The sequence below is a fragment of the Rhinopithecus bieti genome, unplaced genomic scaffold, assembly GCF_001698545.2.
Source record: "Rhinopithecus bieti isolate Rb0 unplaced genomic scaffold, ASM169854v2 scaffold_8674, whole genome shotgun sequence".
In the NCBI taxonomy this organism is placed as follows: Eukaryota; Metazoa; Chordata; class Mammalia; order Primates; family Cercopithecidae; genus Rhinopithecus; species Rhinopithecus bieti.
In genome coordinates this window covers 523,188-546,733 of record NW_016805883.1, presented here as the reverse complement: position 1 = coordinate 546,733, position 23,546 = coordinate 523,188, and the positions used below count along the sequence as shown (strand labels likewise).

At 38.7% G+C, this 23,546-nt stretch overlaps 1 protein-coding gene and 1 long non-coding RNA gene across 3 annotated transcripts; both read left to right on the top strand.

The window, feature by feature from the left end:
• The first annotated feature begins 130 nt into the window (after positions 1–130).
• On the top strand, positions 131–20,884 carry LOC108530845 (uncharacterized). 2 transcript variants are annotated; one of them, XR_001886000.1, is made up of 3 exons: positions 131–6,991; positions 14,012–14,179; positions 19,911–20,884. It is a non-coding gene; the product is annotated as an uncharacterized LOC108530845 (long non-coding RNA). The 2 variants fall into 2 exon arrangements; XR_001886001.1 differs by having other exon boundaries at positions 131–6,328; positions 19,911–20,881.
• IGIP (IgA inducing protein) lies at positions 10,463–13,343 on the top strand. Its single transcript, XM_017873916.1, has one exon. The coding sequence runs from the start codon at positions 13,013–13,015 to the stop codon at positions 13,172–13,174; it is 162 nt and encodes a 53-aa protein (XP_017729405.1). The 5' UTR covers positions 10,463–13,012; the 3' UTR covers positions 13,175–13,343.
• Positions 20,885–23,546: the final 2,662 nt, after the last annotated feature.

Genomic DNA, 23,546 nt, shown 5'->3' with positions numbered 1-23,546 from the left:
AATATAAAGGAACTGAGTGTTTATTATCCCTAATAACCAAGAACTTTTGTACCCCGTTTAAGCTATTATTATTAAAAGGTGCAAAATGTTCAAGTTATTAATATTTGCTGAATTAATATAAAAAGTCCTTTTTCATGTTGAGCATAACATTTGGGGACTTTAGCACAAAAAGAGATATTATGTAACACGTATAAAATAATATTTAGTTTTTCTCATTTGTTTTACATGGAGGTTATTATAGTATATTTGACACCCTATATACCTGTGATTAGAGATGTGTATATATATGAGGGCTAGGCATGCTGTGTGTCTGAGCTTTGTCTAAATGTTATGCAGAAGTTTGTAGAGTTAAAGGTACGTAGGTTTAATTCATGCAAGGTAAACAATAAGTGCTCTCTTTTATACAATATGCATTGCATCTGGACCTTAAACATATAAAAATGGTCAGTGAAACTTCTGTGAACATGAAGAAATTATTAAAAAAGGCATTTAAATGAAATTTGCTAAGTTGTGATTTTTATGGTTGGAACCAAAGTTATTCAAATAGTAAAAGGAAAAGAAAGAAAAGGAGATCTCCCATAATATTTTCTGCATCTGTTTGCTTTGAGTAGGCGTTTTGTCATTATTGTGTATATGAGATGTACTTGTATCGTTCATAATATATTTTTTTTATTATGTGTAGAAAGATTTTAAAAACTTAACTAACGTGCAGCAATTTCCAGTGAACCTGTACTTGGACATCAGGTAGTGAGTCTATTCGTGGTCACTAGCACTGTCTCCTAAACTTGTAAGAGGTCTGAAGCTATTCTTTGATTTTTGCTAGTGCTGTTAACTTATGTAGACCTGTTAAAAAGCAGAGCAACACAATTATAGTTATCCTACTGAGCCATGGATTCTGAGTTTTGTTTTAAAAGTGAAAGCCAAGTTGGTGTATGTAAAGGATTTCCATGTAGCTGTGGTGCTAGTTATTACTGGCTACATTATATGCTAAGTGTATTTGTGTTCCCCAAGTGTACAAGCCTTCTATCAAAAGTATGTTCTATAACTCATATATTCAAGGTGTAGGGTATGAAAATGCAAAGTTTAGGAGAGCACTTTACCAAGCTGGTGTCCTCCAAACTGAAATTGTTTGTAACGATAGTCTTTTACAGGTTTTCATTTAAAGATGTTTGTGTGCTTTTAATTGACAACTAACTTCTTGCTGCTGTATAGTAAAATATTAATATATTTTTATCATTAAACTGCTGCATGACTATCATCTTTGAGTGAAGAGAAAATGTTATAAAAAAGATGCCTTAAACAGTACATTTTGGTTTGGAATTCTGTAGAAAGTATTTTGGTAAAAAAAAAAAAAAAAAAAAAGTCTTGTCTGACAGAGAGTTCTGGGGATGGAATTGTTTCTTGGCAAATCCAGCCATATAGATCTAACTGCTGTATGTATAAGACACCACCTGTAGGAGCGGGAAGGTATCAGTGCTTCTCATATTGTAAAGCATTGGCCTAGGAAGGCAAACAGTTGTCTTTTTGAAGGATTTTTTTTCTGCTGGTTCTTTGGGTTTTGATTTGATATTTTTATGCTCCCTGGTTGAGTGTGTTGTCTTCGTTACTGAGATCTACTGTATGTGTTGAATAACAAGCTATTTTCATTGTACTGTGCATTTTCCCATTAAATTGTTTGCTTTTAATATTCATACAATGTTAAATATGAGGTGACCGTACAGTAGTTAGGAGTTTCTTTACTTACAAAATCACTGGAAATGATTAAATTGCTTTTCCCCCTCCCTAGAGGTGCATTTTTCTTATTTCCATATAGTAAAGTTGAGCTTTTACAGTGCATAATGTGACATTTGGAATGCTTATCAACTGCATGTAAACATTAATAACCTGCACTTTTTTGTCTTAAGGTTTGTTGAGCTGTTTTGTTCACTGTACTTTAACTGTGATATGGAAAAGACTGCATTCTCTGTGCTGTTACTAATTAGGAAAGAGAATTGCTTTGATTTTGTCTCTTGTTTACTATAGCTTCTTAAAGTTAAGCCTTGTACTACAGGTTGTTGGAGTACTCCTAGATCACTGTTTCATAGTAGCCAGCAATAAGTAGTGCAAGTCAACAAAAACACAGCAAACTTAGGCAAAGTGTCCTTTCTTTGAGATGCGAGTTCTTTCATGAGGTTTTCTTTAGGGCCAGAGTTACCTAAAGTGAAGCCTTTCTTACCTATAGACTTCAGATTCTGCTTGGAATCCCACCGGCTCAAGAAGCACATGTATTGTGCAGTTGTCTTTACACTAAAACAGTTGAATACAATCTTACTACGATTTTGAAACCAGTGTCTGATTTATGGTCAGTGGGTTTAAAAAAGAAATCCACATGCAGATCTTTTAAGACTTAAAAAGTGATCGCAGAAAAGACTAAGTGACTGTAAAGATGCTCTTTTTTTAAGCATCTCACTTTACCTCCCCAAGCACCCTCCCAAACCTTGTCTTCCCTCTCCTGTTTCATCCTTTCCCTACCCTACCCTCCCAGGTGCTCGGTACTTTACCAAGGTTCTATATATCAGTGTTTTATGTTAGAATTTTTCCTTGTTTTTATTTTACTAGTTGGTAAACCCTGTTTGTGCTGAAACAAATAAGGAAGTGGTATATTTGACCATATGTGTTATTCATAGAAGACAGTATGATCAAATGTGCCAAAAACAAGCAAACAAAACTTAATTCCTGAGAAGTATGCCTTATTTTTATTGATCTGCTTTGTCTTACAGTTAAGGTCCAAGAGCTTGGTTAAACTGTATTATTTGCCTAAGTATAAAAGAAAACTTGAACTGCATTGCAATATTGACGTTCTTTAAAATGAGAGACACTGTCAAGTAATTTAATCCAGAGATCAGCCACCAGATTTGAAATGCTCATGTATGTTTGTGTGTTTGAAGTTGTTTTTTTCTTTTAAATCACCAATTTTTTTAAGCTACTTTTTATTTGTGCCTCCTATTTATCATGCTGATGTTCGAAGCAGCAGTCATCCAGCCACAGAGGGAGCTAAAGTTAACTAACCAGAACTGTAGAAATCATTATACATGCCTTTGACAACAAAGGAAGTTCATAAGAAAAGCCATGTCGGCTTTTCCTCTACTAGATACAGATTGGAGGTAGATGAATATTTGCCAAATGGAAAAAAAGACAATGCTAGTCAGGAAAGACAAACTGTTTTCCAGCTTCTCAAAAAGCCATGGAGAGTAGAAACCAAAACCGACAGGGAAATAAAAAACCTTGAAAGTCTCACTTTCTAGTTGTCCCATGCAGGGGTTGAAATTTGATTCAAAGCGGAAAGTATATTATGTTTTTTTAGGCCTTCACATCTAGAGATGGATAACTTCCAATATGATTTTTCAGGTAATAGAGAAAGCTGCTAGTAATTTTAACCCCTGCCTAAAGGAGACAGATAATTTCATTTGGGAGCAAATACTTATTGCCTTGAAAAGTAGCACTGTAATAGCCTATGATAATTAGTTGTAGAATAACCTTTATCCCTTTCAAACTATGCAAATTATTAAATAAGTGTAAATTAGGATTCAATTAAAGATAGTTGGTTATATTGCAATCAGATGGCATTCACAAACTTAACTGGAGCATATACAAATAAAATCTATAAGTCTAAGTTTTGTATGCTAACAGAAAGATATAATTTAGCTACCTATTCTAAAATGGTGAATATTATTAATATTGTATAATAGAACCAATGGAAGACTGCCTCCTTTTTTTGAACTTAGAGATTAAAGGATTTTTATTAATTGTTTTTCAATCAAATTTTAATATTTTTGTCAAATTTTTAGGTATTTAATTTGTAAAACAGTTTGCTTTGTACTGGCATACAGAAAATAGGGTATTGATTTTAAACTTTTTGAAGCCAAGTGATCAAGTACATTTGTAATAAAAGTCAATGGATCTATATCAGTTGTACTCACTGTTTTCATTTCTTATTAATATAGGGATGCTGTACTTTTTCTTCAGGAAAACTGAATTAAATTTGGGTGGAAGGGAGGGGAAAAGATAAATCCGTTGATAATGAGAATCTGGGTGGGTATGATGGCCCAAGCACTTTATATCATTTTTTAAGTCATTTAAGATTTGATATATTTTAAAAGATACTGTGTCAACTTTTTTCTTCCTATTATGTAACTTGATGTTTGGGGGGATTATCTCATTCATTTTTGTTTCTGTGCTTTTAACATTTTGTGTTTTGGCCCTGTTGAAACTTTCTAAACACATTTTTCTTTTATGACATTTTGGGTTATCTGCTATCCCTGTGACCCTACCGTACGGGCATGATTATTTTTATCTTCCACACATGGTTCACCTTCTTGTCTACAATATTCCCGTTCATTTTTTCAGGTTATATATACACACACATTTCCAAATAATTTTAGAAGGGGGCTATCTGAAATTGATGCTCTAGTAGCTTTCATAGCTCCACAATTCATTTTATTTTACATGTGAACATAATTTTAAGATTTTCTTCACCATAAAAAGTGAGATACCAAGTCTAATGACTTTTTTCCCTTTTAAAAATCTTTTGAGTATCAGAATGAGATCTTGCTGTCTACGTAAAAGGATGCTAAAACAAGAGTATCTATAGCAACTTAAGTTTGGAATAGTTGGTGATAACTCTGAGTATAACGTTTATAGTTTATTATCCCTAAATTTGAATATCTTCATAATTTGGAGAGATACATACACACACACATATATATGTATATATGCATTGTGTGTGTGCATATGTATATAGATACATCTCCTTGAGAGTGAAGTAAGTAGGAGAGAGAATTTATTGGAATTGCTTACATAAATAAATTCACCAAAGTTATTTGTGTAGATTTGTTAAAGGGTGTTAATTTTTAAATCACAGTATTTCTGTTTTCTTCATTGCATATTAACCAAGTTTTGGCCATTCATAAGTATGCTATAAAACTAAAGTGATCACTGCTATTCACGAATTAATTATTTTAAAGTCTTCTTTACAGAATTAGTGATATATTTTTTTAAGAAAAGCTGATTTTAATATTAATATTTAAGAAGTTAATTGATCCTAAAACAAAACCTAAATTTAAGGCATAGGCCATTTGACACGTTCTTTTTGGACAGAAATTTGATTATTACAGGCTAAGTGAAAATAAGCCAGAATTAGCATGAGTCAGGTAGAACTTCATGATACAAGAACAACCAGATGAAAAAAGAAATAGATTGGTTTCAAGCCAGTGAATCTGCTAAGCTAACTACCAAGTTTTGGTGTTGAATGGTCCAGGCAATTTATGTCTTTAGGAAAGCCGAGTGTGGCAAAGGTCACTTGTTAACATTTTTCTTAACAAGAATGTCATAACTACTCATTCATTTTTATTTTGTCCCCATGTTTGGTATTTGTTTTGTTTTGTATTTTTCCTTCTGATGTCCTTTGCTTTTGTGGAAAATTGTCCTGTTGATAGGCAGAAACATGGTGGTGATCCTCTATGTAAAATAAAGTTGCTTCTTACACATCAGAAGTATTTCACTCATTTTGGAATCACAAGATTTTCATGTTTTCATAAATACACAGATTGTTTTGATCATTATTAGCAATTAGCTTATTTTGTAACATTAGATGGAAAAAGTTTTTGGCTAAAGAGTTTAATTTTCTTGATTTTGGTTCCACTTTAATAATTCAAGAGGCCTCCAAGTTCAAGGACAAGTCCTTATATTCTAGAATTGTGAAAAACATGGAAATACTCTCATTAGTGTGTGTTTTGGTCTAAGGTAGATTAACACAGAAGGATCCTAGGAGGATTTAAGAAAATATGTCCTTATTGTGAAGTGGCAGTTAAAGTTGTGGGACAGGTGAATTACCTATTCATCTTGACTAGCTCAAACAGTGGTGGCCATCAGCTAATGACTTATCAGACACATGTTGAGTTTGGGTCAAACTCCCAATCAGCTGGAGCAGATTGGCAATTTTCAATGCAAGTAGTTGTTGGTGGCACTTGACCTACCTCCTTACCGTGTACATCTGGCATCTTCTCTCTCCTATCCTTTTTCTTTGTTTCTCTCTCCTTTTTTATTCTTGCTGTAGGCCTGCCAGTGGCACTCAAGCTTACTTCTTCAGAGAGAAGTAAAGAAATTTCTGACTCCTGCCTTAGAACTTAGCTAACTGATGATCCAGAACAATTTCAGTATTATGAGGTAACTGGGCAGTTTTTTTCCAATTGCTATTTTCCCCATGGTCTTAAGCTGGCAGTTTGAAGGTATCTAAATTAATGTTAAGAAACTTGTGAACTGAAGAGAGTAAGAAGTATGTGTATTTTAGGTAAGTTACTGGGAACTGAGACTTACTGGTTTGGAAATTGGAGAGTAGGACGAGGAGAGCTGTTTAATGTGTTTGTGGATGGGGTTTGAGAGGTATATAGGGAATGGTTTGGAAGTAAAGTGGGAGGAATTTTTTCTAGAGGTAGGAAAAGGTACTATGATGGAATCTGAATGAGAGTTATTCGCTAAGGAAATGAAGTTGATCTTCACTAAGGAAGTTTCAATAAAGCCAGAGAAAATGGGTCCCTCATTGATTATGAGAGAATTGATAGTTACTATAGCTAGAGTTATGATGATGATGCATTATACAAGTCTGTTTTCATGTATAGGATGTCTGCTTTTCTGGGACAAATTAAGTAGCACAATTGTGGAATGACGGCTTTTCTGGTCAAGGCAAGTGGGTGCTGGGGAGTTATTATTTTGAGGAAAAGAAAATAAAATTTCAAGCTTTTCACAGTTACTCTTTTTAAACTATCAGAAATATTTATCACACATATTATCTGTTTTCTTGGGCTCTTGTTACAGTGTAGTTTACCTTTACTTTTCAAATGGTCCTTAGATCAAATTATTTGATTTTGTACTCCACAAAGACACATATTATTCCTTGCTTTTATAGAACTTTGAGACTTTGGCCCACACAAATTTCTTAGAAGAAGACAACCAGGTAAAAACACTAACTTGCAATTTTAGGTATCTTTTTTATTTCTTTCACATTTGCAGCCATAGCAACCATTTAACCTTGTGGACCTTATGAGGTCCTCAATAATACTGTATCTCTAAAATTAGACAACATAGCCCCCAAACTCATGTTTCGGTTTCCCCACTTTCTCTCTTACTTTAAAATTGTATTTTCCCAAGAGTTCAGTGGTGGCAAATGTTAATTAAATAAGTTAGTACATTTTGGAGGTTCTTATGTCCTTTGTAGGGAAGCTGATAGTGTTTAGATTTCTTTTCCCATTATTCCAGTAGTGTTTTAAATTATTTAAGATAAAGAATTACTATAATGTTTGTTTTTAAGTTACATAATTCAAGTACGTTTGGATTAACTCTTTGTTGTCGAATTTAGTACGGATTTATTCCTGGTGATTTGGACAGATTACTTTGAAGTTTCATTTTACTCACATCTCTGTATGTTAGTGATAAAATCTCTTTTAAAATAGCAAAAAAGTGGTTCTGATTTTGTACTTTGAAGGTAATTTTCTTTTTTACAAATGTCAAGTTCATTAACAATAGCAGGATTATTTTACTATAGCTTATTTTGTAGAGTTGGCACTTTAGTATAATTTTCACATTTTATTGTGTCAGATTTTAAATTATAATAGTTATATACTATAACTCATTAAGTCAACGCAGAGCCTTCTTAAATAGCCTCTCCCTTAGAAATTTGTTTAAAAAGAAGAGAATCCCCAAACCTGTGTCAAGAACTAGTGATTTAAATGACTGTGAGACAAGTCTTTGAAAGGCTTCCTTAAGTCTAGTCAGTGGAGATAAATGATAGCCCATTTCCATGCTGCATATAGTTGTTAGGGTTTATAAAGTTGTCAATGTGTAAAAGTGCAAAAGCAGGAAAGACTAAAGTTGCCTGTAAAATTTCTAGTTTTCATTATTTGCACTATTTATCTTTGCACTTGATTTTTTGAAAGTTAAGGCTAGTCACTTTCACTTTTGTTTCTAGTCTTTTCTAATTTCACATATTCACCACACCCATAGAGTCAAAATTTATATTGAGCAATTAAATATACTTTTTATAAGGCCAAGAAAATATTTCTTTAGTGTTAGCTGTATAAAACAAAAATTTGTTTTGATAAAATTTTAATATGGGCCTTTATTTGCCAATAAAATCCTTTGTAAATGTGAGCTTTATTAAACAGTTTAAATATACAAGGTTAAAACTTAGGATAGGAAATATATATGTGTGTATATGAAATGATGTCTTTGAGTTTTAACTTCTAGCCTGAGATGGCCTGGATTTGGTGTGTTAGTTTGTTTCACTGAAGTCAGTGAGGTATGAGTCTAGCTGGGTACATGCTTAAAAAGCTGGAAGTGAAGTGGGTGGCAAGTGGCAGCTCCCTCTTTCATGTAGTTTTCCATAATGTTCATATAGTTTCCTCATGGTCTAAGTGTTATAACTGGTTTTGAAGTTGTTATATTGAATATTCCTTTTTGGAATTCAGGGTTGAATCACTTTGAGGGGGAAGGGAAGCAAGGACAAGAGACTTTATTTTAACCAGATGCAGTCTTACGATCTCAAAGATGTGCTCTAGAAAGAAAATAACAAAAAGTGTACCTGTGAACATATTTTTTGTCTTGGTGATATTATGCAACACAGTGTTCAGAATTGCAAAAAAATTTTTTTAATTGATAGTTTTATCAATGGAACAGAGATACGTGTTTTTGGCTAAAATTATTTTTTGAAAGTTATTTGGTTATTTCATTTTATATTCCCTTTCTCATAGCTTTGTACACACCTCATATTTAAAACCAAGTGAGAGGCCTCTTTTCAGATCTGGTTTATTTTTGGAATGCCTGAGTGTGTTTCCGGACGGGGGGTGGTGGTGGTGTTTTACTTTTTGACATGCTCTTAGCATGTTTTGCTAGTCATTCTGGATCTTATGTTTGCAAATTCTGTTGAACAGTGATGTATTTGAAATGAGAAAGTCCTCTATAACATAGTGTGAATGTTTGTGGCCAATTCAATTGTGGAACCTTATGGCTTTGTTTTTACTTTGGATAGAAGTTTAACTTCCAGATTTTAGGTTTATCTAGTGAAATTGTGCCAGGTAGTTGTCTAAATATGGACCAATTTTGGCAAATGAAGGTTAATAAGTGTATATTTGATTCTAGATAATCCTTTACTCAAAATCATAAGTTAAAGATTCACATCATTAAGAGTTATCTAACTTTTATGTTGTCAGATCTTTAAATGTGGATGATATTCAGCATTCTATGTATAAATTTCCTTTAGGAAAAGAGAAAAATTCAGTCTCTGAACCTTTTCTTGGAGACGAAATTTACCACATATCAAAAATGAAAAAAATTTAGAAAGTGATTTGATTGTTTTTTAATGGAGTTTAACCAGCTTAATTAATGATTTTTCCCAGTTTGAAGCACTTATTTTCCCAATGTGAATAAAGGGAAAAGATCAGCAATTTGTCCCTGGCCTTTTCGAGGCCATTTTAGTTTTCTGCTCCCATTTCCCGGTCCTGGTATAAAATGAATTACGGGTATCCCTCTAAGTCCCTATAACCCTTTTTGGGGGTCACAGATACCTTTGATCATCTGATGAAAGTGTGATGGATCCTCTACCCAGGAAAAAAAAAATGCACATACCTGAATAATTTTGCATACAACCTCAGGGGCATCACACATCTTCTGAAACCCAAGTTAAAGATCTCTGCTCTAAGTAAATTATAGAGAGTTTTAGTGCAAATCGTTGATAAAATTAGGAACCAACTATTGGCTTAAAACCTTTCATATTGGAATTATTGTTAGATGGTGACCCCTACTAGCAAAATGTGACATTGCAACCAGCTTCGTTAGACATTATAACATCCAGAGAGAAGGGAAAAAGAAGCAAAGTTCTGAAAGCTATTTATAAGGAGTCAGGGCATCTCTAGACATGGGAGCCATTCCTGGTTCAAGGCAGGGGTCAGGGTGCCTGACAATTTCTAGCAGGGTAGAGTTTGATAAACCACAATGCTCAGGATGCCAAGGGGTTAGCCATTATCTTAACCCCTTCCTCACCAAAAGATTTTAGTTTTGTCTGTTGGGAAACAAGATGTCACTAGGGAAAAAAAGATTTGCCTTACAACTTTGCTGGAACACATCAGTTTGGTGACGTTGGGACACTAGTGTTATTTTTGAGAAGGCGCATAAAACCAAAGTAAATTATTCTCTATGTAGAACATTTATTTACTAGTAACATTTGTTTGGGTGTATTCGCTTTGACAATTTTACCAGTATAATATTGGTTTTATTTCAAAACTTGGGGAATCCAGGTTGATACATAGGGATAGTTGATATAATCTGCTTCTTACCCATGTAAAGAATTAGTTAAAAGGATTCTATGCATACTTTTTTACTTTTCCTCTCATTAATGCCAGGGGGGTGGGAGGGGGTGGGTGGGGGGGGAAACGATCTTTGGGAGTCTACAACTGGGACAAATGTCCTTCTTCAAATTTTAAAAAAATTTTGAGAAGCAGCAGCTTTAAGTCTAACTCTACACCATTTTATTGCCATGTAATTGCATGTATTAGTTTTAATAATGATTTTTGGTGCATGCCTTTGGGCTTATTCAAAAGTGTACAATAGGAAAGTATATTTCCTTTCTTAGAAAGGAGATGTTTTCTACTTTGCAACATGTGATTACAAAAATCTTCCTCTGTGGGAAGATTAACCATGTATTGAACTACTGAAAAGTATATATTTTTAGATATACAGAAGGAATCTACATGGAGCAGCATTCAGACCTATATAGAAGTCATAGCATTCTGTATAGGACCAAAAAGGAAATAACATTAAACACTTAAACAGACTTTGTTGGGTAGAAATACCTTTAGATCTTGCATTTACTTCCAAAAAGAAAAAATGCCACAGAAGTTTGCTGAAAACTTTTGTCATTTGAATTTTCTCTGTCAGTGTATTTAGCCCAAATACAACAGCTTTGGGTTAGCACACACATAAGAATCAAAAAAACAAAGCTAACTAAATAAATCAGTCTGGTTTGCCAATTCAGCTTGACTGAAATAAGTAAACTAATCACTTGCAACATGAAAAACTGTCCAACTCCTCTAAGGTTCTGACAAAATAACCTTGGCTGATGTGGGAAGACTCCCACTTCAATTTCTGAACTGACAGTGAAGATTCATGTTTGACATGATTTCATACTTGACAGTGTCTGTTTAAGGAGCTATGGTACAGTTTGCTAATTCAATCCCAGATACCTGTTGATTACCTGTGAGATCTAGAGTCCAAAGTAGCCAGCAGCCATATCCCTGAGTGCTCTGTGCCCATCAGATATCTTAAAGTAAGCAGGGTTGGGACAGGTCACAGCTTGGATGATTGACCTCAGGTGCAGTAGACAGCCCCAGATTCAAGAATTGTATCTGCTTTCTTGGCAGTCGTCATAGAACTAATGTCCCATACTGTGTTACTTACTGTAGATGCTCTCTTTTAGAGGAGGCCCAGAGCACACATCCTAATCGCTAGTGGTACTCAGAGAGGGGGTGCTAACTCTGATGCCCTGGCCAAATTCCAGTTTAGGGATGTGGGTCTTCTTCTTGTCATTCTAATTGGAAATGTGCATCACTTCCCATTTTTCTTATTGATCTCAGTGCAAACTACACTAGTCTCTTTCTTTGCCCTGGTCCCAAGTCTCTGAGATGCTGGTATTATATGGGCTAAGTTCATGCGTTATCCTAAGGCACAAGAGTTGAGGAATGGGTGAGTTTGGTGTCAGAGTGCCTTGTGGTTGGAGGGTGGACTCTTGTGATGCTTTGGGGATGAAATTGGCCCTCTTTTAGCATAAGTCGGGGAGTGTGCACTGGCTGGAGGCTTCCAGAGGCTTCCAGCCATGAGGTGTGAGCTGAAACCAATTTTTCCTCTTTCCTTATAGCATGTTGAGAAAATCTGTTGGGTTTTCAGCAGTCAGGGAAGGCCGGAGTTCTGCTTTAATCTGGGTAACTGAGGCTAATGTGAGCAAGACTTTGGTTAATTAACTGGGTTCTCAGATGCCACAGACTCCGTGAGAAGTCACCATTATTTTCAATGGTTGTGATAGAATTTCCCCCTAGTAGCCATTATTTTAAGATTATATTGCAGAGTTGCTTTATTTTGAGCTTTTCGTGTATACACAATCCCAAACTGGAAGAAATTTTAAAAAAAGGAATCCTGCTGTGAAAGGTATATATTACTCTAGATTTTTCTTACTGTAAATATTGTAAGATTGTAATACTGTCAATATTTTATTAACCAACAAATGTTAATCTATGTGAAATCAGACTTATTTTAAATGTGCTTCTTATTTACTGTGTGTGGTCCCTGTTGCTGACAGTATTAAGTTATATTCTGATGTAAGATTAACTTTATTAAAGAATGTAAACATTAATGTTTCCTTATGGGAAAACAAATAAAGTATAAAGAAGACAATTCTTTTCATTGAAATATACTGTGTATTTACACTTGCTAGACCCAGCACCACTTATAAATTTAGTACACTGTTCAGAATTTTAGTTAACACAGCTGACATGGTTGTGCTCTGTTTGAAAGTCTAAGAATAGGTATTGTTGGAATATACAGTTTGTATTTGTCTGCTGTTAATCATAATCTTGAAATTTCTAATCAAGTTTGTAAAATTTTATAGTGAAACATTTTAATGACAATTTAAAATTTATCTTCTCTAAAGAATGATCAAAACAATATCCTTTCAGAAATAGAATTGTTCTTTAATATCTTTCCAAAATGACTTTGGTTAAATGGACCAGATGTATATTAGTTAAAATTTAGGACTAAGTTGTTGATATTCTTTGAGTTTACAAGTTAATCCTTATTGGAGATGTGCCAATATACAGTTAGAATATCATTAATTTGCACTGTTTGGGGACCCCATTTAAGAATGCTGAATTTTGCCAACTAAGAAGTAAGCAAATGCAATTTAAAAAGTAAATTTGAGCATTCTGTATTAAATATGTGCAGTTATTATCACATGAAGAAACGCAGTGTGTCGGGCTGTAATATTACCATATTTGCTGTCATGTTCTCCCATCTAAGTGCTGGGAACTCACCATGTGGAAACCAAGCAAACGTGTTGTGCATCAGCCGGCTTGAGTTTGTTCAATATCAAAGCTGAAAACTAGCGAGGTCTGCTGTACTGCTTATTGAAGTATTGTGATTATTTTAGGCATTGATTCTTACAAAATATATACTGTAACAGTATACTTTGTACAGATTTAAATTTTATTTGAAAAAAATGAAATAAAGTAGGCAAAAAATAAAGATGTTTATTTTCATGTGACTGTATAATCAGATCAGTCTTTTGTTTCAGTGCTTTTGGGGAAGGGGTCTGGTTGCGATCTTGGATTTTTTTTTTTTTTTTTTGATAGGTGGAAACCGTTTTTAGGACTCAGTAGCAGGTATACTTGCCTGTTGCTTATGATCATTAATCGACTACAAGCATTAAAAGTGCTCTCATACTAGAGAACTCTATCTTCTGTTTTATTTTACGATAGGTTTGCTTATTTTTAAAAATTTTATGTGAATGGCCTCCCTATCCTGGCATATTGGGTCATTTAAAAAATTCTCTGGTGGTATGACAGTTAACCTAGCCATCATGTTGAAGAGAAGGAAAACCTTTTCCCATAGATCATGCTCCATTCTCATGGAAGGTTTTTTGTTTCCTGTCAGTTACAATTAAAAAAATTTATCATGGATACCTACTACTTATATATACTTATTGGGTACATGTAACATTTTGAAACAAGCGTACAATGTAACGATTAAATCAGGATGATTGGGGTATCCATCATCTGAAGTATGTATCATTTCTTTGTGTTAGGAACATTCTAATTCCACTCTTAGTTATTTGAAATATCTAATAAATTATTTTTAATAGTTGCCCTATTATGCTGTTGAACACTTAGAAAATAGAGGTTGCGGTTTAAAATCTCTTTCAAAACTGTTTTTCTAGTGAGTGGAATGGCAGACAGTGAATGAAGCTACCGATAAAAACAAGACACAGGAGCCATCCCTCAGGATAGTTTCAATGGGGCCTTCTAGAAGAGTAGATTATCTGACCACAAGAACCACCCATTTTGACCTCTAACTTAAAAACCAACAAAGGCCTCAGAAGCCTCAGGTATATATTTTCCTCAACCTTTTTAAGTAGAGTTTGAAGTTTTATTTGTAGCTTTCTCCTTTTATCTTTTTTTATGTTTTCACTTACCTTCAAGCTGGATATGAGGAATGCTTGGAGCAAGTAGTTCTCCAAGATAACCTGGCAAAAATCACACTATGAAAAATCTCTCAATGTTACTTAAGTATATACGACAGCAGTTATATTCTAACACTTGATGCATGTCCGTAGGCTATCTCAAGTCCACATTATTACAGTTCCAGGCTTCTCGGGGGGAATCCCAAGAGAGTTCATTATGAGTATTGTTTTGTTTTCTTGCTAAAAAGGCCCTCCTTGGCTGGGCATGGTGGCTGACACCTGTAATATCAGCACTTTGGGAGGCCTAGGTGGGTGGATCACTGGAGGTCAGGAGTTCAAGACCAGCTTGGCCAACATGGTGAAACCCCATCTCTACTGAAAAATACAAAAATTAGCTGGACGGTAGTGCACACCTGTAGTCCCAGCTACTTGGGAGACTGAGGCATGAGAATTGCTTGAACCTGGGAGTTAGACATTGCAGTGAGCCAAGATTGTGCCACTGCACTCCAGCCTGGGTGACAGAGCGAGACTCCGTCTCAAAAAAGAAAAAAGTAAATAAAAGATCCCTACTTTGGAGTGAACAGAAGGATGAACTAGCTTCCACATCTGACAACCACCAACTTCAATAAAAATAATGGAGAAACTTTGCTTTATGAAAACTGAAAGCTGAGGGTGCCACTGTTTTAGAGAGGTAGGTGGGATGCCTAAGAAACTTCAGTTTCCTTAAGTTCTACGGTGCCTCTGATTTGGGGGGTGCACACAGAAGACAGGTGACTACTTCCTGAAGAAGAGACCAGATTCTGCTCTCTTCTCTGCAGAGATCAGATAAATCTTTGGGTCCCTGTCTGACAGAAGGACTCAAGCACAGGATTTTGTGGTGGCAATTCCAGTCATGATTTACTCCCAGCAAGTATAAGGGAGTGAAAAGTCAGGAGTCAGGCCCTTCATCTTTTAAAGACTCCAGATAGGACCATCATTAAATATGCCCAGTGGTCAGTTGGACAGCAAGAGGCTCCAAGGTGAGGTCCTACTGAAGGGCTACAGGAGGAGCATCCCAGACAGCCAGGTCGGAACTACAAGGCAATGCTGGTAGGACCATGGGGAGCCCCTCAAGAAAGGAACCCAGCATGCTTAAACAGAACTATTTGTCATTTTTCTTCAGTCTTTCTTTTCTAAGATGTAATTGGTGGTCTCTTCCTACCTCCACCTCCAATGGATGTTAACTTTCATTTAACCATGTGGTATATCATTTATTTCGGTATTTTGCATGGCTTTTAGAAATTTCTTTGTTCCTAGTCTCAAGAACAATTTATTTCTAAGCAGTCAGGACTGTTTTATCTTGAGTACTGAGTTCTGGAAGAGGTCCTGTTCTTTCAGTACCAGAGAAAAGAGAGTTCTCTTTTTCGGTGTTTGCCTGCTAGGTCACCTGAGGGCCAGCACACACCTCCACTGTTCTCACTTCAGCACCCCCACCCCACCTTCTAGAACTTCAGGAGGAGGAGCCGCAGTTTTTCCCCTGAAATTGGGGATTCTACCTAAATATTGCAAATCTTCAGAGTGTTTCCAATGACATCAATACAATTTTCCTACCAATATTGATTTTCATTCACTTCGATTTCCTCACGTCAGGCTATTTGGCACTTAGGTTGGCAGTGAGAAAATGTCACAAAACAGACTCACTGAATATTGCAAGGCTTAAAACAATAGGATATCACTGCCTTACAGCCAGTAGGGTTGTCTAATTAACCCCACCATCAAAGGCATCCTGGCTCTCCCTGTGCTCATCTCACACCTCAGACCTCTGTCAGCCTTCTGTGGAGACTAGCAGCCTTCTGTGGAGCTGTAACATAGCTCCACTTTCTGTTTCTGGCAGTGTCACTTAGGGTGGGTCTGTATTGCCACCATCCCAAATTTCTTCTTGTTCACCACACTTTATTTTTTAAACATTGAGTGCTTAAAATATTCAAGGCACCAAGCTAAGCATTTTACCTGGGTTATTTTACTTCATTCTTACTATAACTCTATGAAATAGGCACTGTTATTACCCTCAATTTATAGATGAGGATACTAAGGTACAGAACGATTAAATGACATGCCTAGAACTCCACGGTCAGGATTCAAGTCCAAGTAGGATGATGGCAAAGCACAGCCACAGTCTCAATCACTCTAATATGTTGCCTTCTCTATGAAGTTGCCGCCTCATCCCTTAATTTGTAGGGTCTCCCTGACTTTGACTTTGCCTCCCCTAAGGATGTATGTAGCTGAATGTCAAAGCCAATGTTACCGGGAGCAAAGGAGGATTCTTCTGCATAGCTCAAAAGCCACACTTCCTGTTTCAGAGGTTGATTCATGAATGAATCCACATTTTCATTTCCCCCTCCCCTTTCATGGGGGAATAACTTACTCAGAGCAGGTCTGAAGGAAGCTGGCAGATGGCCCTACCAGGCCACTCTCCACTGCTCTTGCTTAAAGTAAGCACAGCCCTGAGTACTTTTCCTGCCTCTTCCCGCCCTTACTACAATGACCTGATCAAAGGGTTCTGTGAATGAGGCTCTTGAATTCTGTCTAGTTGAGTTGTTGATTTCCTTCCTATACCCAGATTCTATCCCGCAGCAGACACCATTTCTTCCTTAGAGCAGACCTCCTATCTGAGCCCATGTGGCTTCAGACACAAGTTCAACAAGTATCAGGAGATAGTCTCTAGGAGAGGATCTGGGTCTGCCCAGATTCTCAAAACCTCACTGTTCACCAACAATTGGTGCAGCAATTGGATCAGCCAGAGAAAGCCATGTAGTTTTCAGCTCAGTTTTGCTTGGGCTTTTAAGTTTCTGGAGGCATCTTCCTGCACCCTATAAAATGCTGTTTCCCAGATGTTTCCTGACCTCAAGGAGAGGTCCAGAGTCTGTAATTCTCCAGGGGCTTCTTCCAAAAATAAAATCTCAAGTTCCTTGGGACTTAGGGGTGGTTTCAAGGACTATGGCATCTGTTGGAACTCCTGTCTGAAATGGAAAGATCATAATTTGAACTTGAACTCTTCATGGTTTTTGGTATCCTCTAAAGCAGTGGTTCTCAAAGCGTAGCCTCTGGGCCAAGCATCCCCTTACATTCTTGGGTCCCACTCCAAACCTACTGACTTAGAACCTCTAGGGCTGGGCCGCAGCATCCATATTGTAACAAGCCCTCTAGGTGATCTGAAGCACACTGAAGTGTGAGCACCATTGCTGTCTAAAGCAAAGGTTCTTTATTTCTTTTGGAGTCTTAGGCTTGAGAATCTGATGAAAGCTTGAGGCTCTCTCAACTGCACCACAGAACCCCAAAGGTCCAAGTTAAGAATCCTTGCTCTGGAACTTAGAGCTTGTCTATCTGTCTCTGGCTTCCTCCTGCTCTAGCACCACTACAAGGAGAGGTGGCCATATACTCCCTGTTTCTCTTTTCATCTGTGCACTGTTGGATGTCACTGATGGTGTGCATTCCCTGCACCAGACAGCACAGGGATAAGGGCTTGCTACTCCCTATATTTGCTGCAAATGTAGCCCATGTACTCCAAACAAAAACCAAATGCTCAGGCATGGGGTGCCAGTTAGGAGTCCAGAACCAAATAGAAAAGTGATTCCTCTTGTAGCTAGGAGCTGTGTGTTGGAGCACAACTGCTAAAACTGCTGAACTTCCTGTGACAGTCCTGGCTGGGGTATGTTCACGACAGCCAGAGCTTTGTCATCGGCAAGTTTTGGTCTCCAAGAGAACTCCCAAGACAAGGCCCAGATTTTTATTTTCTAGATAAAGCATCTCAACTTGTACCTTCTTAAGCTGTTTTCACCCAAGTAGCCAGTTATTTGGCTCTGAGGGGAGTGCTCTGCTTTTTCTCCACAGTCATTCTTGGGCCATGACTTGAAGTGGTACTCAGAGCAACTTCATTGGGAAAAGTCCCTTCTCTCAATTCGGGGACTCATAAGAAGGAGGTTGACTCTGAAAAGAGTGCCTAAAGCTGCAGAGCTTGGCTGTCCTCTGGCTGTTAGAATGCTTCCTTGTTCTGAGAGGTAGCCCAGGGAAGAAAGGCCTGTGTCTGCACTCTCACTTATACATCTGAAACAAAAGCTTAATCCCCTCACAAAACTCATCCTCTCCCCATCTTAGTCCTTCCCGTTGCAGTAAAGGGCACCACCATATACACATCACTCAAACAAAAAACAGAGCTGGTTCCACATTCTAGTTTCTTTCACCCCTCATATTCAAACTATATCCTGTGTCTGGCCACACCACTGTCACTCTAGCTCAAGTGATTCTCAAACTTTAGCCTGCATCACCTAAAGGGATCATTAAAAGACATACCACTGGGCCCATCCCAAGTTGCTGATTCAAAGGGCTGGGGTAGGAGCCTGGGAATTTGTATTTCTAACAAGTTCTCAGGCGATGCTGATGCTATTGATCTAGGAACAACACCTTGGAAACTGCTGCCCTAGTCTATCGTATCCAGAGTGTCCATATGTCCCACTTTGCCAGAGACCATCTGGTTATGCCTGTTGTCCCTGCTTAATTATTTGTGGCACCCCTGTTTACCTGCACAAGTATCTTGGTCTGGATGACAAATGATGTGGACACTGATTTTCTCACCTAACAGCCTCCTCACTGGTCCCCCTACTACCATGATTGCCCTATGTAATCCATTCACACAGCAGCTTGAGTGATCTTAAAAGTGCTAATTGGGGCCAGGCGCAGTGGCTCACGCCTGTAATCCCAGCACTTTGGGAGGCAGAGGCGGGCAGATCACAAGGTCAGGAGATCGAGACCATCCTGGCTAAAACGGTGAAACCCCATCTTTACTAAAAATACAAAAAAAATAGGTGGGCGTGGTGGCAGGCGCCTGTGGTCCCAGCTACTCGGGAAGCTGAGGCAGGAGAATGGCGTGAACCCGGGAGGTGGAGCTTGCAGTGAGCCAAGATTGTGCCACTGCACTCCAGCCTGGGCGACAGAGCGAGACTCCATCTCAAAAAAAAAAAAAAGTGCTAATTGAGGGATGTCACTCCCTGCTTCCCATTACACTTAGAATAAAAGTCTAACTCTCTACTGTGGTTACAAGGCCTCTATGATCTGACCCTACTTAACCCTCCAGCTTTCGCTCCTTCCTCTCAGCTACTTGTTCATTTCTCTCAAGCAATAGTGGTTGCCTTTCTGTTTTTTAAATGCACAGAGCCCACTGCCACCTAAGGGCCTTTGGTGTTGCTTTTCTTTCTTCCTTGAATGCACTTCCCCCAGATCTTCAGATGACTTGCCCTTTTTCATAATCAAGCCTCAGGTCTCATGTTCTCTCTTCAAAGAGGCTTCCCCTGACAACCAAACTGAAATGGTCCCTTTCAATCACTCTCCCTTACCACTCTGTTTCAGTTTCCTTCCTAGTGTTTATCACTGTCCAGATGGTCTTCCTCATGTATTTTTTTTTCTGTTGATGGTCTCACACTGAGGGCAGGATTCACCATGGCATCCCCAATGCCCAGATGAGTCTGGCACATAGCAGACATTCTGCAAATATCTGATGACAAATTGATTGGACTCCAGTGAGTCCAGACCATTTTTGGGAGTCTGGGTCTGGGTCTGACTTCCTCATCCATTTTGAAGGTGGGTACTGTCGTTACTGCTTTATCTCTCCTCTGTCCTACAGGTGGTATAGAACAGAGATCCTGAAGATGAGATGATCTTCTCACCTGCAGTCAACCTCATTAGCTTCCTGCATCTCCCACCTCTGTGTAGGCCCAGCATCTCCTCTCCCTTTTTCAACTCAGATGAGGCTCTGGGACAAGGACAAGCAACCCTGGACTCAGCAGATAGCTTAATGCCCACTCTGCCCCCAACTGTCTCCCAAAACATGGTTGAGGCTCTAGCCATTCAGCATGTACTTGGGGCCCCCTTGGCCACTGGGCATACAATGGGCAACATCCTTCTGTGCCTTTCACTTGGTGAGCTGGGCACTCACTCTCCCTGGAATCCACTAACTGAGGAGAATGAGAAGACTAGCTATTTGAGACGTGATGTGCCCTGTTTCCAAATGCTGAGGGGTAGGAGGTGTCTAGAGAATCCTGGCCCCCATAGGGCACCAGCACCACTGGTGACACTTTACCAAATTTGGGCTACTCTACTCTTTCTCAGCACTCCACACACACACACCAAATATTTAAAATGGGAGTGACGACAATTAATCCCCCACCAACAACGTTCCAGTGGTAAAACAGAAATGAATCTTTCTCCTTGACTCTAAACCTGAAGGGAAATAAGGTTCCTGGGCTGAGCTGAGTTTAAAATAAATTTAGGCTTCTAGATAAATTTAGGGCTATAGAGTATGGACTCAAATAGCAAAGTCAGACAGAGATAGGAGATAGAGTTTGAGGATTTCCAACCAACTCTCCATAAAGTGAGGCCCTTTTGAGAACCAGGCTGCCACATGGTGGGTAGCGGATGGGGAGGCGGAAGCAAGAACTAGAGCTCTCACTCTGGAGATTATCACTCTGGACGATTTCCTAAGCCTTTGTCTGAGTATTGGTCTTTTGGGAACGAGCATGAGAGTGGAGGTTAAAAGTATTGGTTTGAAATCAGGCCTAAATGCAAATTCAGGCTCACTGTCTCACTAGTTCTATGGCCTTAAGCAACTCTACTAAGCCTCTCCTAGTCTTATTTCTTGATCTTGTAAATGAGATAACAAGAGTGCTTACTTCATTTGATTTTGGGGAAGATAAAATCATTTATGCCAAGAGCTTATAGCATAGTGCTTGGCACAGAGTACTGTTCAATACTGATGTTTAATCAGTGATGCTGCTATCATTATTATTTTTGGAAAAAAGGGAAACAAATATGGAACTTAAATAGTTCATAAGGGCATGGCCTCTAGCAACCTCTACATTCCAGGTAGAGGGGCAGTGAAAAAGAGCAGGTGGAGGTCAGGAGTTCGAGCCCAGCCTGGCCAATATGGTGATACCCTGTCTCTACTAAAAATACAAAAATTAGTCAGGCATGGTGGCAGGTGCCTGTAAAGCCAGCTACTTGGGAGGCTGAGACAGGAGAATTGCTTGAACCTGGGAGGAGGAGATTCCAGTGAGCCCAGATGACGCCACCGCACTGCAGCCTGGGCGACAGAGTGAGACTCCATCTCAAAAAAAAAAAAAAAAAAAAAAAAAAAAAAGCAGGTGCCTCTCTAGAATGATCAGCTAGTCTGCATTTAGCTAACGGAGGACCCATCTGACTCTCCATTTCAGCTTTGGCCCACCAGCCCAAGAAGAGCCCAGTCTATGGCTCTCTTCACAGATGTAGATGTATATTGTACCAGATTTATTTTTGGCTTGTCACTTTGTGTCTGTGTTCCAGGCCATGGATGTCTGAGATTTTCTGGTGGGGGTGGAGAGTTCTCCTTTGAAAAACAAAATGTGGTCTCGGTCTAGGGGCTTTGCTTCCTTCTGGCTTCAGGCAACAGCAGAGACCCAGCTACCTGCCAGTGGCATGGGATGACTAGAGTTCAATGCTGAATATTCACTCACCTGTTGAACATCTAAGATGTCAGTTAATCAGCCCTGGGAAACAGCTCTTGAGTAAGAAAAGGAGTGATTTGTCTTCAGCAGGAATTCTTAAGCTGGGGCTTTTGGTAGTCTAAAGCTCCTGAAATTTTACAGATTATATCTGTATGTGCAATGTACATTTTTCTGAGAAGGGGATGCATAGTTTTTATCAAAACTCTCAAGGGGAGCCACAGCCCAAATAGCTTCAGAATCACTGGTCCTGATCTGAGAGTAGAGACAGCACCTTCCTCCATGGGGTCTCTAAAAGACTGCACCCTTCAACCTGGCTGATCATCAGGACTGGTAGTGAAAAAGGGCCTGGAAGCGGTGTTGCTTAGGCATTGAGAGAGAAGACAGCTACTCTCCTTATCGGACCTGTGTTGGCTGATTGGAGCCTCCTATATCCATCTGGGTAGTTGGGGTTTTTGAGCTCACTAAATATCCCATTTTCCCTGAAATTTGGTTGCATGTTAGAAGGTATTTAAACTGACATATTTTGTGCCAAATGAGTGGACTGGTCTGGTCTCATCTCAGCGATGGGGGCAAGGCTGGTTGACTTCACTAGGTGTGTGTTGCTGGTAGTAATGATAGGAGGCACAGAGGTTGTTTTATGTTGCCCTCACTTGAATGCTTGGTACGTAGTTTGGTACTCAGCCATTGTTTGTGCATTTTTATAAAGGAATTGTTTCCTTTTAGAGACATTGAATCTAAGCTCCACAGTCCATTTTTAAAAGAATTCCTCAGGGGTCAATGGTTTCTCTTTACCCCTGTGGCATCCTTTCCTGAGGGGTAAGGTACCTTGATCTTATCCTCAGCTGTGCTTATTTATTCCTTAATCCTCACTCTCCAAATCCTGAACCATATCTCTGAAAGTCAAATTGGGGCCTGTGAGATTGTTTGATGCTTCTTGGGATGTGATTCCATCACTGAGACTATACTTCAATTCTGGCCAGTCCTGATACTGTCTCCTGCTTCTCTCAATATCCATCATTCTTTGTTACATACCCTTGCTCATATTAGAAAATGGCATTGACATCCCTTGCTGCAAATTTTTCCCTTTCTCTCAACCCCAGGTCCATGTGCTCAATGCAGTTTACCAAATGGCGTCAGAATGCCACAGAGGTTTCATAAGAATTGAATGTGGCTGCCACCCTACCTGAATCCGGCAAACACCCTCTGAGATCAGTCAGCTCACAAGTGGGAAGTATGAGCTGAGAGTAGCTGAGTGCAGTAATTCCCTGGCTTCTCTAGGAAACAGCCTGATCCCCATAGGGTAAGCTGGCTGGTAAAGCCTCCATGGGACAACAGTTTCACTTTGCTTCGGGGGCCTTGTATCAGAGTGTTCTCCAGACATGAAACAGTCATGTCATTCTGGGCGCAGTGGTTCACACCTGTAATTCCAGCACTTTGGGAGGCTGAGGTGGGTGGATTACGAGGTCAGGAGTTCAAGACCAGCCTGGCCAATATGGTGAAACCCCATCTTTACTAAAAATACAAAAAAATTAGCCAGGAGTGGTGGTGGGTGCCTGTAATCCCGGTTACTCGGGAGGCTGAGGCAGAGAATTGCTTGAACCTGGGAGGTGGAGGTTTCAGTGAGCCAAGATTGCACCACTGTGCTCCAGCCTGGGTGACAGAGCAAGACTCCATCTAAAAAGAAAAAAAAGAAACAGAGTCATGTCTCCAAGACATAAGCCTCTGACTTGGAGCTATCAGACCATGCAAGCCCACCCAAGAATATGGGCATATCTATCATC

Coding starts and splice junctions, on each gene's coding strand:
- IGIP (XM_017873916.1), top strand. CDS start 13,013: ATGTGCAGTTATTATCACATGAAGAAACGCAGTGTGTCGGGCTGTAAT.